Below are 22,383 nucleotides of genomic sequence, written 5' to 3'. Positions count from 1 at the left end.
GAAAGAACTCCCTCTTTTCAGAGCTTTTAGGTGATTCTTCCTCACTCCTTTAACAACTGTAAGGTGGCAGCAAGAAGAAAATAGGGGTTAGTAAAATGAGTCAACCTAACACTATTGATAAAATCCAGTCAGTTGCCAGAGGTGAAAACTCCCTTAACACATTTAACCTGCCAAGTAAGGAATCTTGTTAAAAAATAACTTTGCAGAAAATCCAAATTATTTTGCTGATAGTCTAAAAAGGATAGTCATAGCTAAAAATTTCTCTGGTTTCATAATCAACTTAAGACACATTTTAAAATTAATTTCTCCTTATTCAAACAATTTTCTAAATTTATATCTTACATAAGCCCTTAAATTTGTATCAAATCTTAAAGGAAAGCTTATTCACTGTCCAAATGAAGGCTGAGTAGAAAACAGCCTTGTGTCCATATGCAATCCAAAACACATATTAAGCACCTTAGCTCCATACTGTGTTCTGTTGGGAATATAAAGCAGCTCCTCAAGATGCTTCTAGTCTAGGTGGGAGGAAGTCAAATATAGAAATGATTTTTTATAATGAAGTAGAATGAATATAACTGGTTCCTAAATAAGCAGTGTTGTGAGTATAGAGGCTCAAAGTTAATTCTGGGTGGAAGGGTGCTCATGAGAAGCTTCACTGAAGAGATGGTCCTTAAAATGAACTTTCAATAGTGAATCATCTTTGAAAAGGCAGAAGAAAGGTATAGGAAAGACTTCTAGGCTGAGGCACAAACATGCATTATTTGCTTGGTAAGTGGTCATATGATTGAACATTACTGTGCTCAGAAAGGTGAGTTCGGACAAGTAGATTGGGAACAATGTAGTACAAAGAAGCTAACCTGGTTTTGAACATTGGTAGAACCTTCTCTGTTGCTTCTCTGCTGCTTGTTTTTAGTAGAGTTTACATGCTTTTGAAAATTTCTCTGAACCTGAGTTTTCACATTTAGTAAAATGGAGATAATGTTTACCTTTCTTTTTTGTGGGAAATAATTATATTAAATATCTGTCACAATATTGGGTATGTAGTGTGCGGTGACAAATAGTAGGCTCATGTTTATTTTTCCTAGATTACTGAGGGCCTTGAATGCCGTCTCAGGATTTAGATTATTCTGATGCTTTAATTATACTCGCTTTCTTGGTAAATTTTAAACTATTTGAGACAAAGTATTCACTTTTATCCCTCTCTGTTGATTGTTTAGTTTTCTGTGCAGAAGTTTTTTAAGTTTCATATAGTCCCATTTGTTCAGTTTTGCTTTTGTTGCTTGTGTTTTTGTTACGATATCCAAGAAATCATTGCCAAACCCAATGTCATGAAGTTTTTCCCCTGTTTTATTCTAGGAGTTTTATAGTTCTATGCTTTATATTCAGGTCTTTAATCCAATAGTAGTCCCTTCTTAAAGTGTTCATCATTTCTTTAATATGATTGCGTCAAGAATTTGCAGTATTTAAACTTTCTTTTTCCCTCCCTCTCTTTTCCCTGCCTCTCTCTCTCCTTTTTTTCCTTCACTCCCTTTTCCCCCTCCCTCCTCTTCTTCATTCCCCTATAGTTTGAAGATATGGACTCATTTTTTGGTGCTTAATTGCTATGCTGATAAAAGAATTCATTTAAAACAATCTTTTTTTATTTGTTTCTTGGTTAGCAGGAAGAAGATGAGCCTTAAGTCTGAGCGCCGAGGAATTCATGTGGATCAATCAGAGCTCCTATGCAAGAAAGGATGTGGTTACTACGGCAACCCTGCTTGGCAGGGTTTCTGTTCCAAGTGCTGGAGGGAGGAGTACCACAAAGCCAGGCAGAAGCAGATTCAAGAGGATTGGGAACTGGCAGAGCGGTAAAAGGACGTAACTAGGGGTGGTTTAACCATGTTATAACTGGATATATAGTTCTGTCATTGTCAGAATACGTGTTTTCTCTTCTGTTTTGAGCAATCAGCAAGTCAGCTGATGAGAAATGGATTTTTTGCTCTTCTCAGACAACATTTAATGGATAGCTTTCAGTGATTTCTTATTTCCTCTTTGTCTTAACTTTTAATTATGTTGTGTTGGGGTGTGTTAATCTTAGACTCTAATATAGATAATAAGTTTCTTGGGTTAGAAGAATAGAGATAAACATACTTCACATAGAGGTTAAATGTGGAAATATATATGATGTACCTAGCTAGCACAGGACTTGGGACATGGTTCTTGTCAAGCATTGTTTTCTTCATTTTTTGATATATCCAGCATGGCATCTGGCACAGTCATAAACACATAATAGTAGAATTCTATTGATATGATATATAGCGCTTACATTATGAAAATTTAATTTTTATAAAATGGAGTTTGTAGGTCAAAAGTATTTGATAAGTTCGTATTATCTAGAAATACGATTAGGATAAAAATTAAAAGGTAGAATACCTGGTGAGCATAGGAACTAGTAAAATGCCACGAATAATGTTAATCTTTTGCCAAAGCATCCCGGAAACTAAAACTTCTTGATAAAAGAGAGTCAGACTGAACTCTGAGAGCTTTTGCTAGTTTTTTTAAATATCTAATTAGCCACAATTTGTTGAGTGACTAGTCTGCCAGCATCTGTGGCGAACTCAGAATTATAAAGTACACTCACAGCTTTCGGTGACTCCATGGTCAATGAAAGAGAAAATACAGACATAGAACATGAACTATTTCCTCCGATTTCCCACTGCACTCCTAATTTTCTCAGTAGCTGATCTTATTTCATAAAGAAAGTAGAGGCTGCTAGGCATGAATTTCCTTGGCTTTCTCCCCTCTCCACATTAAAATGTACAAATATCTTTATATTAACTTCTGTTTTGCCTCAGAGAAAGATGTGTCCCTATTCCATCCTCAGACTACCACCTCTCCTTGTGACTTTGTTATTTTTTCTTACTCCTTCCAATTGTGACCCTGCTTGAAGTTTCTTAAATTTCTCATATTTGAGCAGGCATGAGAATCACCTAGAAATCTTGTAAAAACAGTGATTACTAGACCTCACCCTTAGAGTCTCTGACTTCATTAGGTTGGGAGTGAAGCCTGACAATTTGCAGTTCTAACAAGTTCCCAGGTGATGCTGATGCTGCTGTCTGGGGAATCACAGTGAGAACCATTTTCTGTAACCTTTAAGATTTATTAGAAATACCTGAAATTCAGCAGATCCAAGGCAAAAATTTATTGCTTTTATTTACTCTAATCCCCATTTCCAACTTTTTTTCTAACCCTCTTTCTGTATCAATAACATCATTGTTTATTCACTTGGCTAAAAAACATTTGAGTCCTTTACCTCCCACACTGTCTACAAATAATTGAGCACCTTCTAATTATTGTAGCTTCGGAAGGCTTTTGAATTTTACCCTCTCCTATTTTCCAGCTCCTTATTTTCTCTTATTTAAATCTTTGTAATATATTCTTAATTATTGTCCCTATCTCTAGTCTCTCTGCCCCTCAAGTTGTCATGCAGATACCTGTATTATCTTCCTAAAGCACAGATCTGATAATGGTAATTTATTGGATTTATAGTCTTTTTTTGGTTCTCTACCTCACGATGAAATCCAAGATGATAGTGAAGTTGGCAGTCAAGATTTCTTACCATGTAGTGCCTGCCTCTACATCCAGCATCATAGTCTATCACACCATCAGTGTTCTGACTACATTGAACTTGGATCATAACAAGAACCACATGCCGTCACATTTGTAATTCCTTCTTCCTGGAATGCCCTTTCACTTGGCAGAATCCTATTCATTCTTTAAGACAGACCAATTTTCACCATTGTGAAACCTTCTTGGATTCCTCCAGATTTAGTTTTTTTTCCTGTGTTCTCATACCCCTTGGGTTTTACTCTCCACTATAGGAACTGTCACATTATACTGTAATTATTTACGTATCTCTTTCTCCTTTTTGACCACGAGCTTGTTAGGGAAATGAACACGATCTATGGAGAAAGTCCCTTTTAAAGTCTGTAGTAGCATGCAGGATACTTACACATTAGAGAGCTCAGACCTATTTGCTATATTTAGCCTCTAGTTCTAAATATTTTAGATCCTCAATTCGTTGAGTACTAACTTTTAGATACAAGGAGAACTTGGAGGATATCTGGATCATTCTTAATCCTCTCTTGAATTACAGACTACAACGGGAGGAGGAAGAGGCCTTTGCTAGCAGTCAGAGCAGCCAGGGGGCCCAGTCCCTCACATTTTCCAAGTTTGAAGAAAAGAAAACCAATGAGAAAACCCGCAAAGTGACCACAGTGAAGAAATTCTTCAGCGCTTCATCCAGAGTCGGATCAAAGAAGGGTGATTCTGTGATTTCTTTTTTCCTTTTGTGCCCAAATGAGGTACAGAGTAGGTCCACAATGCATGTGGGCTCAGTTTTTTCATTTCTGTAAACTTTCATAGACTATTAGATTTGAGACTGAAATTAGGTTTAAGGGTCGGATGATATATATGAAACCAAAAATCTCTGGTTGGAAGACATTGTGTTTTAGAGAAGCTTGTTTATAGGAGCAATAAAGGGAATTGAAATATAGTTTTCTTTATAAAATTCATTCCCATCTAAAAGGCTATCTTTTGGGATGTTTTATTTTTGTGCTTTTCATTTTTGGTTTCTGGTTTATTCTCCTTTGTGTAGTATCCTCACTATCCATACCTTATCAGAAATGGCTGTTTCTAGGCTTGCAGTCATCTAATACAGAAGTTTTCTGAGACCTTATTTGAGAGACAACTTGTGTCTTGAGGAAATATGTATGAACATATAGGGAACATGTTGAGTGAACATATAGGAAAAGGCTTAGTTTGGGCTTTTAGAGGAGTAGCAGTAAACCAAAGTATATATTTTATAGCGCATAGATTTGTATATACTTGACCTTATTCATCCTATTTCTTAAAATGCTGTGTAATCAGCAAAAGGATTATCACCAAAGTCACAATTGTTCTACCGGTGAGCAGACAAGCTAGTTGAAATGGCCTAGCAGGAAGCATGAAAGAATGTCTTGTTAGGGCTTAATCTCTGAACCTTTATGTTAGTAATGAGTTATGCAGTGAATTTGGAATGGTGAGGGAGGCTGGGAACAGGAGCTGTTTTCTTGAGGCCCCTGTCTCACCCATAGCTCCACAACCTGGGTAGTTGTCTTGAGTTTTTTTAGGTTTGCACAAAGGCAGGGGAATGATAACTTCACACTTTAAGATTTTTGCTGGTCTTTCGGATTTAATGACTTTTGTTGTTTTGTTTTATTAAAAGGGAAGGTTATTGTCTATCAGCCATGCTACCCTGAACAAGCCCGATCCCGTCTGATCTCGGAAGCTAAGCAGGGTCGGGCCTGGTTAGTACTTGAATGGGAGACCACCTAGGAAGACCAAGTGCTCTAGGTGTAAAAAATTAAAAAATTAAAAAATTAAAAAATAAGGGATTGTAAACTGACAAGATCCTTGCAATCTTTGAGGTCAACTAAGGGTTGCCGCGCCAAAAAAAAAAGGAAGGTTGTTTATAACCAACAGTATTTCTCTTAATAACTGCAAACTTTTAAAAAGTCTTTTTGTTCACATGATTAATTTGGAGTTGTTTCTTGGTTGGCTGTTACTTATAGCAGTTTTCTCTTCTGCAACAAGAGGGGGAATAATCAATACCTGCTAGAGATTAAATTAAGAGTGTATTTGGCTCATGGTTTAATTATTAGGAGGTAATATATAGAGTAGTTAAGAATATAAGCTTTGGAGTCACCCTGGTTTGAGTCTCTGCTTTGTGGTTTATTAGGTCTATGACTGGGAGCAAGTTAATTTCTTTAAAGCCCTGTCTGTTCTGAGGAACAGTAATACTAACCATAGGCATGTCTTGAAGGTTAAATGAGTTGTTGTGTGTGAAGAGTTTAGCACAGTACCTGACACACATTGTGTCTCTAATAAGTGTTAGCTGTTTAAAAATATGTTGTTTTTCTGAGAGAATAATCTCTGCTAATAAGGAGCTCAAGGGTATTGATGAAAGCCATTCATTTATCTTAAATTCTTTTTCTTGCTTTGAGAAAGTCTCATCTTATGAATTTATGATAGGTGGTGAAATGTTATATGACAACAGATGAAATAGTAAAGAAATTATAAAACCATCGGCTCTACCTGCCTCATTTTACAGATGACAGTATGAAAGCCCATAAAAGTTAACTGGTTTACTTACCCAAGGCCGTGTAATGAGTTGATGTATTAGAATTCAGGTCTCCTAACTTCTGTTTCAGTTTTTTTCTACTATAACCCTTGACCTCAAGTACATGCCTGTGTGTTTCTATGTCTATATCTCTATGATGAGGTTTCTATTACTAAGTTCATAAAGTTATGCATATTCACTGACCACCCTTGGCAGTTTTAGAAAAAGGTCCTAAGAGCTCTGACAATGTGCATCATATTATAGAAAGAAGATTTGTACTTTAAAAGAAGCAAGTCCCAAGTTATTTTTATTTTAAAACTTATATATGTAATAGTTCTTATGTTTTAGCTCTTGGTTTTTAGGTTTTTTGTTTGTTTGCTTGTTTGTTTTTTGTCTCTAGAAAGCATATGGAGATAAAGGCCTGAAAGTACTGAAGAAAATCAGTGTGCGCTGTTGGATCTTTCTTTAACTTTTGCCGGATGAACTTTGCATTTCAAACTGATATTTTTTGCCTTTGCATGTGGATAAAGTTAGCCCATACTAAATGCAGTTTTAACTTATTGAGTCTAGACTAAAATAGACCTTTTGTATTCTGTGTTCTTTATTTTACTTCATTAATACATGATGCCTTTGCTCTTTATATTTTACTTGCTACATTGGTGGCACAAAGGAAAGCTCTTAAGCTAAGGCAGCTTGGTGATAAATAGAACCCAAATAACCTTCTAAGGGATTCGAAGACTATTTTAACAAGAGTTGGATGCCCCTTCAGAGAAGATAAATGGAATAACCTGACTAAAAACTGAAGAGAGTTTATTTACAGTTTTCTAATCTCCAAAGTAAAGTTGAGTGAGCCATAATTTATAGAGTAAATCATAGTGGATTGGCCAAGTTAAAACACTTGCTCAAACATTAAAAAATGCCTTTTTAAAAAGGAGCTCAAATCGATGTTGTCACCCTGAGTAAAATCTTGTGGACATTTTACAAATTATTCAAAAGCCTGTGCTCCTAGAATTAAAATACTAATCTTCCAGCCAGGCCTTCGGTTCTAACACTGTTCTTCACTAAAGTGAACTAAGTTCGTTGGAGAAATGACTGATTCCATGCTGGAGCAGGGAAAGAGAGTCCCCCTAAAATGCTGGAGATACATCAAAGCTAGCTAGAATGGGTTCCCACTGGCCAAATTGGAGTATCAGAATAAATAAGAACAATATAACCGATTGAATACAATAATAATCCATTAGTCCATCTTACTAATAACATAAATAATTAAATAAAAGAGAAGAGAAAAGTCTTCTTTACCAAAGAATGTTGAATAATTAATCAATATAGAAGGGATGATGGATATAGAAAATCATCATTTTGCAATCATCGTAAGAATTGATTCAGGCAGGTTTCATCAATGGGTGCTAAATCTGGGGTGAGAAGGGACAGTTTCCTGAAGAACAGGTTATGAACATGGTCTCCGATTAACTCCCATAATTTATTTATTAATAACAAATAGAGAAATAGTAACTGTATAACTCTGGGAGAAGATGGACATTATATGCATCCACGTATGATACTTTGAAAAGAGCACAACATGAAGTATATAATATCTAAACTGAAATTTATAACCTGAATTCAATCATGAGAAAACGACAGCGAAACCCAAATGGAGGGGCATTCAATAAAGTAACTGGCCTATATTCTTCAAAATTATGAATGTCATGAAAAACGAAGGCTGAGGAATGTTTCCAGATTGAAGAAGACTAAGTATACATGACCACTAAATGCATGCGTGACCCTCAGTTGAATCCTATGTAAGGAAAAAAAAAGCCACACACTTAAAAAATAGCTGTACTATTGTATGTAAAAGAATGTCCTAGTTATTAGGAAATACTCATATTAAGGAGTAAAGAGCATGATATATACAATCTACTCTGAAAATATTTACAAGAAATAATACAGTTATGTAGCAAAACCTTAACATTTTATGAATCTGGGTAAAGGCTATAAAGGAATTCTTTGTAGCAATATTGCAGCTTTTCTGTAAATTTGAAGTTATTTCAAACTAAGTTTTAAAAAATAAAACTATAACCCTCTAGCATTCAGTGCTATCCCAAAACCAGAATTTCAGATATTAATTAAATAGAAGCATGGTGTTAATTACATTGTTTGAAAGATCACTAATGAATAGCTACTTAATCCTGAAGGCCTAGTTGGTGCTTACAGGAAACCGAGGTGAAGTTTCCCAAGTTGACTTTGGAACCAATTTTATAACTGTGCCTGTTTTTACAATTATTTTGCAAGTACAGGCAGTTTGGTTGACTTTTCTCATTTACTCCAAAGATTATTTATTTTGTAAAATCTTTTATAATGTTATCGAATGCAATATACTTGGAACATGATCAGTTTCTGATTTTTATTGATAAGGGCACGAGAAGTTTTCCTTGACACCAAATATGTAGTGTTTTTTATTCTCCAGTACCACTGGGTGACCAATAATTCTATAGAGAGTCAGCACAGACCCCCACGGGTTAAGAGCTCAGTCTCACAAGACTTTCCCCGTTTCAGACACCAGTTGAAACCCCCAGGATTGGGGACACTCATACTTCAGACCAACTAGCTATAAATCGGGAATTCCCACAATCTTCTCAGGTTTGATAATTTGTTAGAATGACTCGCAGAACTCAAGAAAACACTTTATTTACTCTACTTGTTTATCATAAAGAATACAACTCAGGAACAGCCGAATGGAAGAGATGCATAAGGCAAAGTAGGGGAGGGGATGCCGAGCTTTCATGCCCTCTTTGGGCATGCCATGCTCCCAGCACCTCGATGTGTTGACCAACATGGAAGCTCCCCTAAACCTGTCGTTTAGGTGTTTTTATTGAGCCTTCATTTTGTGGGTATGATTGATTAAATCATTGGCTTTTGGTGATTAGAGATCCCAATTTCCTCTCCCCATCCCAAAGTTGGGTCAGGGGTGGGACAGGACTGAAAGTTCCCATTTGATTGGTTCCTCTGGTGACTAGCCCTTATCTAGATAGCCCTAAAACTACTAGGGGCCTAGCAAGAGTCACCTCATTAGTACAAACTCAGATATAGAAGAAAGAGACTTGTTATGAATAAATAAAAAAAAAAAAAAGATGCTCCTCTCACCCTTATCACTCTGGAAATTCCAAGGGTTTTGGGAGCTTTGTTGCAGGAAGCTAGGGGCAAAGACCAAATATATATTTTTTATTGTACTACAGATTATTTGCCTTTTATCCATATTATATAACTATAGTAAGAAAAACTGAAAAAGTCAGAACTATAGTATTCTACTAAGCTGCCATTTTTTGTTTGGATATGTGTGAGCTTTTAGTAATTTTTTATCGTTGAGATAACATCTTTTTAGTACTAGAAGTAATATTAATTATCTTTGTTACATGATCATGTTCTTTTTTTCATATTGACATTTTCAGGTTGTCTTTACTCTTTAACAACTATTCAAGTAAATTTAGTGATTTTGCCTTTACAGGTTTGTTTTTTATATTAAAGATTTAATTTAATTTAACATGTGATCTGCTTTGCATATAGCCTTACTGAGTAGGTACTCAATTGGACACTCATGGATTGATTTAAATAGGAATTAAATAGATGCTATAATAATAGGGGGGACATCACGGTATGATTGCAAAGAACTTGGACTTGAGAATCAAACAGATCTGGCATCAAATCTCAGCTTTTCCTCTCACTGACTGTGTAACTTAAGAGACACATAAGTGATATAACCTCTCTAACCTCAGTGTATTCATGGCTTAAAATGGAAAACATTTATTACTTATATGGCTTCAGGAATCTAACAACATTTTTAAAGATTAATGAGAACATGTAATAAATTCTCATTGCCATGTAGAAAATTCTCATTGGATGATAGCAGTAAATGTTCTTATTATAATTCAAAAGCATACATTGTCCTGCTGGGGAAAATCTTTTTAAGCTGAATGTTTAGATCAGGGAATGTAAAGCGAGATAATCATAGCAGACTGGCTGTACTTGAAATACAAGCTTTGTTTCCATATTAAAAACAAGATTTTAAGTTGAAGAGCAAGCAGTTACCAGAATATATGTGAAATTGTTCTCCTCTGAGAACACTCATTGGCTGTTCAAAACTACATCATTCTTTTCCTACATATATGAATTTTATCTCACTTTCCACTCTCTAATCCAAACTTCTATTCTCTTATTAAGGGTTTGATTTTTGGAAGGTCAGAAAGAAATAATCAAGTGTTGATTTTAGTAATTTGTACTAATTCATAATGAGTGAATAGTATTAATCTTGATTTACTTTTTTTTTTTTTTTAAGGGCAGTTTTAGGTTCACAGTGAAATTGAGCAGAAGTTTCAGAGATTTCCCATATGGCCCCTGCCTCCACATATGTACAACCTCCTCCATTATCAACATCTCCCACCATAGAAGAGTGGTATATTTGTTAGAATTGATTAACCTACATTGACACATTATTAGCATCCAAAGTCCATCATCTATATTAAGGTCCTCTCAGTGTTGTACGTTCTGTAGATTTGGACAAACGTGTGACATATATCCACCATTATAGTATCATAGTATCTTCACTTACATTTTATTTTCATTTACAATTTGAAATAGGATTTTAAAAAATCCAAATTATCAGTCTTTGGAGAAAAGTATTTGCTGGGAAGTATATGGGGGAGTATGCACAAATAAAGCAATAAAAGGACCGTTAGTTTTGATACCCTTGATTGGCTTACAGACCTCCAAAATCTCAGAGATTGGTATTCCTTTAAAGAGCCTTCAGTCTTCTCTTTGGCGAGAGGAGGCACTTAAAAGCCTAGTAAAGAGCTAGGGCTTTGGAGTAAAGGCACATAGACCTGGGTTCACATTTCAGTCTTTACCACTTAAATAACTGCAACATTATGCAAATTATTTAACATCTTTAACCTTCACCTTCCTCATTTGTAAATATCATTAAGGTACTAACTCACAGAGTTGTGAGGATTATACAAAAAACATTAGAAAAGTACCTAGCACATAATGAATATTCACTATATGTAAACTCTTATTGTCAGATCGAGTGTATATTTTGTTTTTATTGGGTGGAGTGTTCTATAAATGTCAGATCAAGTTGGTTGATAGCATTGTTCAAATATTCTGTCCTTATGGATATTTCTTATCACCTCTAATATCAGTTATCAAGAGGAGTGTTGAAATTACCAAATTAAATTATGGATTTTTTTTTTTATCTCTTTTAATTCTAGCCATTTTTGCTTCCTGTGTTTTGAAGCTGTGTTATTAGGTACATACACATTTAGGATTGCTATGCCTTCTTGAAGAATTAACCTTTTTTTCATTGTGAAATGCTCCCTCTTTATCCTTGGTAATGCTCCATGTTCTAAAATTTACTTTGATATTCATAAGGCTACTTCAGTTCTTTTTGATTGTTTGACTGGTATATCCTTTTCATTTCTTTAGTTTTTAACATATCTCTGTCTTTAAAGTGGATTTCACCTAGACAGCATATAGAGGGATCTTGTTTTTATCTAATCTGACAGTCTGACTTTTAATTGGACTGTTTAGACTACTTATAGTTAATGAGATTTTTGATAAGATGGTGCTTAAATTTACCATTTTGCTCTTTGTTTTCTATTTATCTCATCTGGATTTAGTTCTTTTTCTCCTCTTTTCCTGACTTCTTTTTGATAGATTATCTTTTATGATTATATCTTTATCTCTACTATGGTTTATTAGCTTCTTTCCTTCTTCTTCCCTTCCTCCTTCCCTCCTCCTCTCCTTTCCTTTTGGGGTTGTTCTGAGGTTTACAAAATAAATATTTAACTACTCTACTTTTAAATAATAATATACCACTTTACATATAAGAACCTTACCAACAGTATTCTTACATTTCTTCCTCCCATCCTTTGTTGTCCTACATTTTACTTTTACATATAGATCCCACAATCCATAATTATTACTTTAGCCTCCAACAATTATCTTTTAAAGAAATTTTTAAATGAAAAAATGTCTTTTATATTTGCCCACATATTTGCCATTGCTGTTGCTCTTTATTCCTGGCTATTGGGAAAATGAATTTTTCTCAGCCATGTGTGCTGTGGCTCTTGTCCTGCCTACTCCTTTACCCAGTCTTGGGTAGTTTCGTTGCATACTTGTGCAGTACTCAGAGACTCAGGGGAACCCTTTTGCAATTATCTGGCGTCTTTTCAGTGCAGCACCATCCTCTCTGTATTTTGCCAGGCCAATTCTAATAACTTTGGCCTTCCTGCACTCTACACAATTTCCCCATTTCAGCAAATTAGTCCTGTTTGAGTTGCCTCTCCCTGTGCATGGCCTAAAAACTATCCCTGCAGTGACCTGGGGCACTTTTAGGACTTACCATGATAGTCACCTTCTCTCTAGGGTTACTTTCTCATCTACCTGTTGTCTAGTGTCTGAAAATCATTATTTTTTATATTTTGTCTGATTAAAGGAGTAGAGTAAACCCAATCCCTGTTATTCATTCCATCATGACTAGGAGTGGAATTATTAGACTGAGTGAAGGATTAAATTCCAAGCATTAAAGAACTTTTTCCAGTCATACAATAAGTAAAATGCTATTTTTAGTTTTCCATATTGATAAAAATGTTTCAGAAAAGATGCTGCCAGTTTATGTTTTGAGCTGAATTGTGCCCAATTTATTTTTTTGCTTAAAAACAATGAATAGTACATCCAAATGGCTCAAAAACAAACGGTATACGTAACTCAGTCCCTCACTCATCTAGTTTCCAACTACCACCACCCTTACCCCACATTTAGACAGCGTTTGTCATAAGTTTTTTGTGTATCTTTCTGTGCTTTTATAAATACATATATTCTTATCCCAGTTCTCATATTTTATGTAAAAGCATACTACACATACCGTACTTTTTTAACTTAGCAATACATTTAAGAACTCTTTCCTTATCAGTACATGAAAAACATGCTTTTTAATTTTTTTCTTGTTTTTTCTTTATTTTTTATTTTTTTAATTTATTTTATTAAGTTTATTGGGTTAACAATTTTAAAACCATACAATATTCCATTTTGTGAATTAAACCGTAATTTATTTAGTACCTTAGTCTTCATTTTGTGATGTTTTAGTCTTTTGCACTGAAATGAGTAGCCTTGTACATGTTTCCTTTTGCACGTGTGCAATTGTATCAGTAGAAAATTTCTGAGAAATGGAATTGTTTGGTCATAGGATAAATGTATTTTTAATTTTGATGATAATTGCCAAATTGCACTCCATTGCAATTAAATCATTTTATATTCCCACATGCATATTCTGAGTGCCTTCCCCCTCATATCCTCATCAACATCAAACTTCAGATTTGTGTCTACTTATTGATTTTTTAAATGACATCTCATAGTAGTATAAATTTGCATATTTTTTAACATGAGTGAGATTGGGCATTTTCCTGTGTTTAAGATCCATCTGTATCTTTTCTATGTTCTCTTTATATTCTTTACTCATTTTCATATTGAACTATTGGATTTTTTTCTTCTCTGTAGTCTTTTGTGATGTAATATACAGACATTTTTTTCCAGTTTGTTGTCTGACTTTTAACTGATAGTGTTTTTAGCCATACATATAGTATTTTTTGTGTGCTTTTTTTTCATTCCTTTATTTCTTCTTTTAATGTGATTGAATTCTTTGAGGACTTCTACATTTTGAATCATAGTTAAGAAGCACCCGATAATTTAAAAGCTAGGTAAATACGTGATTTGGAAAGATAACTATAAAGCGCAATTTTGTTCTCCTAACAACTTGATAGTACAATTTAGTAGGGGGGTAAGTGTTTTGCTTTAATTTGAACATAAAGTCAAACAATTATATAACACATTAGTTTAGCAACCAGTTATGTAGGAAGATGTGGAGTCTTTAGATTGCCACATCTAATGGTATATTCTTTTAGGTTATCTCCATGTGTTTGCCTCTCTTGAATAAATCAGGCACTCTAATAGGAATAATGCCTTTATTATCTTAAAACATTATTTCCGCTTCATTGTTAAAATGTGTCTCAAGTACTAAAGTTTAAAAAATAAGATTATAAGAAATTTCTCAGAAAATATGTAATAGGCTGATTTTAATACCTTCAAAAGATACTTTTTCTTCTTAATTATCCTTTTTGTGTTAAAAGGGAAGGGAATCGTGGGTGTACGAGGTATCTAATTCCTTTCAGGTACTGAATTAGAGAGCACAATTCAAAATCGGTAGGCTTAGAATGTGATGAGACCAAGCATTAGTTCATGGTTTCTGAGAGTGCTCACTCTATTACAGCTCTGTTATCTCTGTTCTATAAAGGTCCCATTTCCCTTTAAGTGTATTTATTGAAGAGGGAAAAGAGTTGAGTGGCCAACTGATTAGACAGTATTTTATTTGCTCGTCTTGCCTCTTTGCTGTATGCTCTATCATAATCACTATGCTACTTTGAATGTATTCTTCACTTTGAACAGTATGGCTTGAAAACTGAATAGTGGATAAATAATTACTTGTTAGACTCCACATAAACAAATTAGCCTTTGTTTGCCTTTTTGACAAGTAAATGGATTTGGAAAGTTCTAACATTTTATAAGTCATCTAATATTTTTGTGTTTCTACTGATTGTTATTTTACTTGTTGATTAGTTTTGTAAATTCATACAAATCTTTGAAAAAGTTGTTCAAGATAGTAGTGCCATTTCAGTATTAATGATCAAATATATAGATCAAAGCATGATATATTTTGGCTAAGAAAATATGAATAGAGCAACTTTTTATTTGAATAGGGATACTTTTAGATCATGTAATTTTATCTACTTGTATTCCTACTCATAAAGTAGATTTAGCTTACTTTAAGGAAAGTTGTTCAAATATTTAAACATAAAATAATTCAAGATTAACTTTGATAAAGCATAATTTAAATAATCTTAAATTAGAAACTTAAAGTAATTTCGTGCATGGATCTTCTGTGTAATGAAACTTATTTTTTATTTGCCCAGCAGAAATTCAGGAAGCAAAAGCTCCCAGTCCTTCCATAAACCGGCAAACCAGCATTGAAACGGATAGAGTATCTAAAGAATTCATAGAATTTCTCAAGACCTTCCACAAGACAGGCCAAGAAATCTATAAGCAGACCAAGCTGTTTTTGGAAGCAATGCATTACAAAAGGGTAGGTTGAGAATAACTACTTAGAAACAGAGTTGTGGTTTTAGGAAAGGTCTTAGAGATAATCTAATGCAGCTGTCATTTACACCTGAGAAAATCAAGACCCAGAGATGTTAAGTTATGCAAGAAATGTCACTGTACCAAGTTAAAACCTGATTCTCAGACTAGTACTTTTCTACTACAGCTCAGTGGTATTGGATCATCTTTGCATGAAAAATATGACATCCAAGACACTTTATTGCATATTTTAGTAATAAGCCTTCCTAACTTATCACCTTGTAAATATTATAAACTGCCATAGTAGACCTTGAACTCTTAAGTAACAGTTGTTAGACTAGTAGCAATCATTTTAGCATATTTTTGTTTTTGTTTTGTTTTGTATTTTGATTTTTAATTTTCCTCTCCTTGCTAAGGTAGAGAAGGGAAAGCTTCTCTACCTTAAAACATTATGTAGAATATAGATATTGAAAGGGACCTTAGCAATTTTCTTAGTTTTAGCCTTCTTATTTTATAGATGGGGAAATAGCCAAAGAGGATAAGTGACTTGTCCGAAATTACACAGCTAGATTCTGCCAAGGACAACTAAAACTAGTGTCTTCCACATGTGTGTCTTTAACTCGTAATTTCAGTTACAAAAATTTATAAGACTACCTATAAAAGGACTCATCTTTAGCAGGAAGCACTATATCTGCACTAAGACTTAAAATTTTTCTTATCCCAAAAGAGAAATTTTGGTTAAATTTTTTAGCACCTATATAATTCGTGCAACACTGCAGTATTGCATTGTAATGCTTTACTGTTCAACAGATATCATATAAACTCTTCTAAAGCTGGTTTATTTTTCCCTTTTTTCTTTTTGGTTAATCTTATTAGATCCTTAATATTAAAATTTATATTGTCTTATAGTCCCTTTTTATATCCTTTAAGTTGTTTTTCTGTTGCAAATAAGACAGGCATCTACTTCATCAATGCAAAATCCATTCATGTTGAACATACAGTTGTTATCATCTACTTTCCTGTTTTCAGAAGTCACCATAGCAAGAATTTAAATTTCAGTGAAAAAATGGCCAGGGAGTTGGAGGTGTGCATGAAGAAGAAGCTAAGAAGAATTTGCAAGGTTTAGTTTTTTAATCTTATCATTACAAAAGAACTATAAGAATCTCACTGTAAGAACCAAGCTTTAACTAGGTCTGAGTGGCCACGGATCCAGAGACGTATATGGTCACCAAGGAAATGAAGGATGTATAAATTTCTTTTGTCATTTGGACAGAGCCTTATGTGCCCAGGATAATTTTAAAGCATTATGTAGAAGTAAACCTTCCCTATCATAACTAGAACACTATCTTTTTCTAACTTAATCAGTACTCTGGCTTTGTAAAGAATTTTTTTCCACAAATTTATTTATACGTAAATATTTTCAAAACACACAGGATGTAGTTAAATCAAAGTAAATAAGACACCTAGAGAAACTAGTGCTGCCCAACTGTTTAAGTCCTGCCCTTGCTAAGTGTTAATAAATCCCTCAGATGCATTTTCTCCTATTCTGAAACTATAGCCTGCCCTATTTTAAAAAGTGTATCCTGTGTCACCCTCTACTTCTCAAAATACTGACCCTTTAATTTATTGGATATTGCATTAAAGCACTTTAATAAACAAATTTTCTGGGTTTCTCAATGCAGTTTTTAAAACAAGATTCCTTTATTAGCAGTCGTTCAGATATGCTTTTTCCTTTTTAAGGAAACGAGCAAGCACAACGTAAGACCTTTTACTGCCTTCGCTGTTCTTTTCTCAGTGTATATAAATCTGGTATTGATTATATTATGGAAACTTAAATTTTTTCTGATATTAATTCTCTTGAAAAACTTTCTCTAAACCTGACTAAAGAGGAAAAAATATTATAGTTTAAAACATGGCTGTATCTTCATTTATCTTCTTTTCCCCCAAATAAAAAGAAATCATTCTATACCTTAAAATGACTTCAGTATTCTAAACCATATGTGTATACAAGGAGTAGTTTGCCCTGCTATATAATTATTGTTAGGAGAGCAGAAGTACGTATCTAAAACAAAGAAACTTTAATCAACAAAACAGACTTTAGTTATGCTAAGAAAATTAGTGGGGGAAGTAACCCAGGTCCCAATTTTAAAGTTAGGAGCGGCAAGGATGAGAAGTAAGGTAACATGACAATGAGAAAACATCTGAGCTGATGGAATCTATATATCATAAGAAACAAAAGTAGATAAAAGAGTAAGTCGATAACTATGTTAAACGTTATGAATAAATAAAAGTAGTCAAGACTTTGTCACAGAATACAGTGATGTGTGGGAGAAAACTTAAAACATTATTGAGGGACAGCCATGGTGGCTCCATGGTGAGGCTGATGAGACACAGCCTCCCAGCTTTGGCATTGTCTCTAAGGCCCTCTTCTATTGTGCACAGCTACAAAACAAAATAATAATGACCAGAGTGAAGAGGACGTAGGTCAAAATGGAACAGAAGAGAGATACTCCCTCTACAGAGAAGGTGTTTATGGAAGAGAATGTCAGGTTAGAAGAATAGCTGAAAGAGACTATGGAAAAATATAAGCGAGCTTTGAGAGATACCGAGAATTTGTTGCAGAAAAGCCAAAAATGGTGGAGGTGGCAGATTACATGGTATTTAGGGTCTCTGCAAGGACTCGTTAGATGTCGCAGACATTTTGGAGAAGGCCAACACAATGTGTTTCAAAAGAAGAAATTAAAGATGATATTCATCTGAAGAACCTTTAAGAGGGCCCCATGATGACTGAAGTCTATATTCAGAAAGTGTTCATGAAGCAGGGCCTACTCAAGTTGAACCAGTTACAGTCCAGACTGAGCCACATTTGACCCTTGCAGGCATGAGGCCTTGTTCCACATGCTGGTTGATAGGAAAGAGTTGGGCACAGTGATGCTAGTTAACAAAGTAGGGTACAAGCTGCATGGGCACGCCCCAAGACCTACCCTGGTGAGCAGGGTGAAAGAAATTTAACTGCCTCTTGAAGAGTTGTGTTTTTTGTTTTGTTTTGTATTTTAACTAGCTGCTATAACTCTTGAAAGTCTGGTTCACTTTTTTCACCTATGAATACTTTTGACTTTTTCCCAAACATTGTTTGAAAGCCCAAGTAACTAGCATCTAAACACATAATCGTACAATTGCATCAATGAACTTTAATTCGGAAGCCTATTCCATTGATTTCAGGACTGCATGCTTAATAGCTTCACATACTTACAGAAGAGGGCAACGGGACACTATTGAACCTCTAGAGCATCACGACCTTGCCCCAGACGGAAACATTGTACTGGCCAGTAAACAATTTTCCCTTTTTTTCTCTTGAGGGAGGCCCAATCTCTGTGTTTCAAGGCCGTTTGTTATATAACTATCTTTCAAAAGAGTACAGAACAAAGGTAGTGCCTCTCCTCACAAAATGTATGGAAATATAAAAGATCTATGTAGAATTGTCTCCCAATATTTTCACAGTATTATAAGGCAGAACAATAATAAATGGGCACATTCATTCCTCCTTTCATTCAACTAATATTGAGCACTATCCCTATGCCTGGTTCTGTTATAGGGACTGAGAATATGGTGGTGACATGTTAGTCGAGCTGATATGTTAGTAGAGGAAATAGATAATAAACCAATTTATAATATAACAGTGGTAAGTCCTAGAAGGAATATAAAGCAAGATAAAAGGACAGAGTGGTAGGGGAGTTATTTTACATTATAAAATAAACATTATAATGAAGTAAATCTACATAGAAATAGAAATATAAAAAGGAATTTTCTGAATTATAAAATTACAGTGATTGTGTGGAGCTGTGGGAGGAATAAATGATCCATTGGTACCAATAAAATAGGCCAGTTATACCTTTAAAAGGACAGTGTTTCTAGCTAAAAGTGAATACTAGTGATAATCATAAAAATGAACGTAGTTTATTCTAAGTGTTAAGATTTGTGCAAATGAATGGTAACCATGTCTAAGCTCCCTAAGTAGATGAATAGATAGTCCATTGCAGGAAGTGTAAGTAAAATTATAGCATCATAAAAGAAATTAAAATGTTGAGTCCCCGTATAAAAAATAAAATTCATAGGTTTAATAGTAAAATAAATTTTATCTCATAAACTCCATAATGGTAGTCTATCTTTTGTTATTTAAATCCAGTTTGCTTATTAGAAGGATTTGAGATTTATAAAATGATTTAAAATAAGAGTGAAAGAACAAGGGAATGATTGATGATATTTAGAATTTATAAACATGTTCTTATGGACATGTTCTTCATATAGCTGCTGCTATGACTCTACTCATGAAAGTCCAGGCATAATATTAAAACTAATTCTCTGAAGAAATGTTTTCAGTGGACCTAAACTTGTCTGGTGATCTAATTTTGTAGAAAGGTGAAACTTAGAGAATTTACAATATAATATCTTTAGTTGATTTATAGATTAGGGCTGGATAGGAAACAAAAGTTTGGAGTCTCATTAGGAATTGACAATACCAAAAGGAAAGCCACATATTTGACAGCATGTTCTGGTAGAGACCCACCCTCCTTCTCCATAGAGGCACCAGCAGGAGTATGCTAAGTAGGATTAGGATTTTTCTTATAGATTAGTGATGGATCTAGTTGGTTCATACCACAGAGCATGAAGGAGACAACCTATCTCATGACCATCACTAGAAACATCTCATCATTACCATCTTACACAAGTATTAGTATGAAACAAGAATACTTACTGCTGCTACCACCATACCTATTTAGAGATGATATTTGAAGATAGTTGGAATAAGAAAAAGAAGTGAGAGATTTGCCATATGCCCCATGACTTGGTCCTATCATAGAATATGATTATTTGCATTCAGTCTTCCTATTTAAGCTGAATGCTCTCTGAGCATTTTATTAATCTTTTTATATTATTGCCTGGTACAGTGTCTGGCAGTTCTAATCACGTAATAAGTGTTTTTAGAATGGATAGAAATAGAAGTTTCAGGAAACTCAGGAAAAATAATCTTATCAGGAAAATCCAAGAGAAAGCAGAGGTATAAATTTAGCAACATGACGAGATAAAGTCCACAAAATTCAGTTACAACATGACATGCCAATGATAAAAAGCCTAGCACATTCTTTAAAAATAGCAATTTAAAAGACAATAGCAATAAATAAGATTAAATATTAATAACTTAATCTAGTATAAAAAGAGGTTTGTTCAAAGAATTAAAAGACTAAGGGTTGTATCTAGGAGCTAGCTGAGGAAAATAAAAAGTTTATGAATACTTTGCAGGTCAATATGAACACTTAAAATACAATCTTTGGGGGAAGGGAGAGGAGGTTTCTAAATTTATCAGATTTCAAAATATATTCTAAAATAAAAGTAATCACAACTATATGTGATTTTGATGTTAAAAAACATAAAGTATATAAACCAGGATTCCAGAAATAGCTTCAGTTTCTCACATACAAATTATATGACAACTGGAAAACAAAGGAAAACAGGGTCGTTTTTTACTAATTGCTACTAAAAAAGACAGGGAAGCTTGTGTACAGATTACTTAAGGTCTTATGTTTCATACTGGGTACCTTACATTCCAGCCATATAAAAGAGCTAAACATGAAAAAACTTGGAAATAGCTTAGGATATTTATTTTACCTGTAGAGGGGGAATTGTTGAAGAATTATTCTTAATAAACAGGTAAACTGTCCAGTAGCATTAACTTTTTAAACATCTGTGCAATGAAAAATTAAAGTCAGATAAAGTGGAAAAAACTGGGAAATTGAGGTGAATATAAGTACAAGCTTAACATTACAAAATATATAAAATTTACTAAGGGTAGTACCTAGTTCTTACTAGAAAAAGGATCAATTCTAATTCAACCAAATGGCTCTTACGTAAATAAAACAGTAACAAGAGCTGTAGTCAAGGTGGTCACAGAGTGCTGTAAATGCTGTGAGACCTACAAGGTTATTTTAAGGGAATGAGAGACTTCTTAGAGGAGAGAAGGTATGAACTGAGCCTAAAGGGTGATAACTATGGGACTTCCTTGAATAACGGTTTGAGGATTAGAGAGGAGTAAAGGTAATCTGGACAAAGAATAATTTCACAGTATCAGAGATGTGGGAAAATTAAATGCAGATTCTCAGAACAATAGGTAACCTGGCAGGGAAGTGGGAAGGATAATGTAGTGTTTGGGCTGAGTGTACTCTTCAGCATCCATCTGATGGATAACTTGGAAGTTTGATGCACAGTGTGACTAGATTATAATCTAATGTGATCAACTGGACTGTGTTGTGTAAAAGATAGATTGAAAAATGAGAGAGATCAAAGGCAGAGGGAGCCACTAAACAGGTGAGGGGTAAAGTGGGCCCAAACCAGGAAAGAATCAGAGGAAGAGACATTGTAAAGGCAGGTAAGGCAAGGTTTGGTTACTGCCCCAACACTAGGACATCCCTTCTGAATTAAACCAGAGGGCCAGGGTCTGCATATTTTACCAGGGCTTTGTCAGCCCTTGGCATATGTTGTCATTGGCCTGTGCAGAGGCAGCCTATGAGAAACAGTCCTGTAGAATTTGTCTTGGGTCATATTAGTGCCCTTGTACAGTGACATCTTTATGAGGATCCTTGGGAGAAATTTCTGACTTTGGTGTCAGAATTTTACCAAAGAATTAGTTTGCTTTATATTTTGGAGTCTCAATTACGTGACTATTTTCATTTTAGTGATGATTGCTAGAAAGTTTAGTTAGAGGAAGATTTATGGGCTGACTATTGAGTAAGTTTTCTATCTTCAAAGAATCCATTTTTGTGTTGTCATTCCTGGCTTTACTTTCTGTTTCCATGGTTGTTTTTTTTTTTTTTTTCTTTAAATCACCTTATAGTTTGTTGAGATGAACTGTGTTTTTCTTTTATGTAGACTTCAAATATTCTTTGGAAGAAAGTGGAGAATAAATATATGTATTACACCTATAAAATCAGTAAAACCAAATAAAATTTGTAAATAGATGCTTAAAGTTATAAAGTTGTTCATACTTAGAAACTATTAATGCCACTTTT

At 34.3% G+C, this 22,383-nt stretch overlaps 1 protein-coding gene and 2 pseudogenes across 9 annotated transcripts in view; all 3 read left to right on the top strand.

The window, feature by feature from the left end:
* RABGEF1 (RAB guanine nucleotide exchange factor 1) overlaps positions 1 to 22,383 on the top strand; it is an 83,253-nt gene that overhangs the window by 47,000 nt on the left and 13,870 nt on the right. For 5 of the 9 annotated variants that reach the window (XM_011366978.2, XM_011366982.2, XM_023534615.1 and 2 more), the window contains 3 exons: positions 1,659 to 1,847; positions 4,136 to 4,302; positions 15,157 to 15,326. In XM_011366978.2, the coding sequence (XP_011365280.1) occupies positions 1,659 to 1,847; positions 4,136 to 4,302; positions 15,157 to 15,326 (526 nt within the window). The remainder of the gene's footprint in view (positions 1 to 1,658; positions 1,848 to 4,135; positions 4,303 to 15,156; positions 15,327 to 22,383) is intronic. The other 4 variants (XM_023534614.1, XM_011366983.2, XM_011366979.2 and 1 more) reach the window with 2 other exon arrangements.
* On the top strand, positions 5,257 to 5,376 carry LOC111744159 (annotated as a pseudogene).
* LOC111744133 lies at positions 15,335 to 22,377 on the top strand (annotated as a pseudogene).

This window comes from Pteropus vampyrus, unplaced genomic scaffold (genome assembly GCF_000151845.1).
Source record: "Pteropus vampyrus isolate Shadow unplaced genomic scaffold, Pvam_2.0 Scaffold128, whole genome shotgun sequence".
In the NCBI taxonomy this organism is placed as follows: Eukaryota; Metazoa; Chordata; class Mammalia; order Chiroptera; family Pteropodidae; genus Pteropus; species Pteropus vampyrus.
This window is presented reverse-complemented; position numbering and strand designations above follow the sequence as displayed.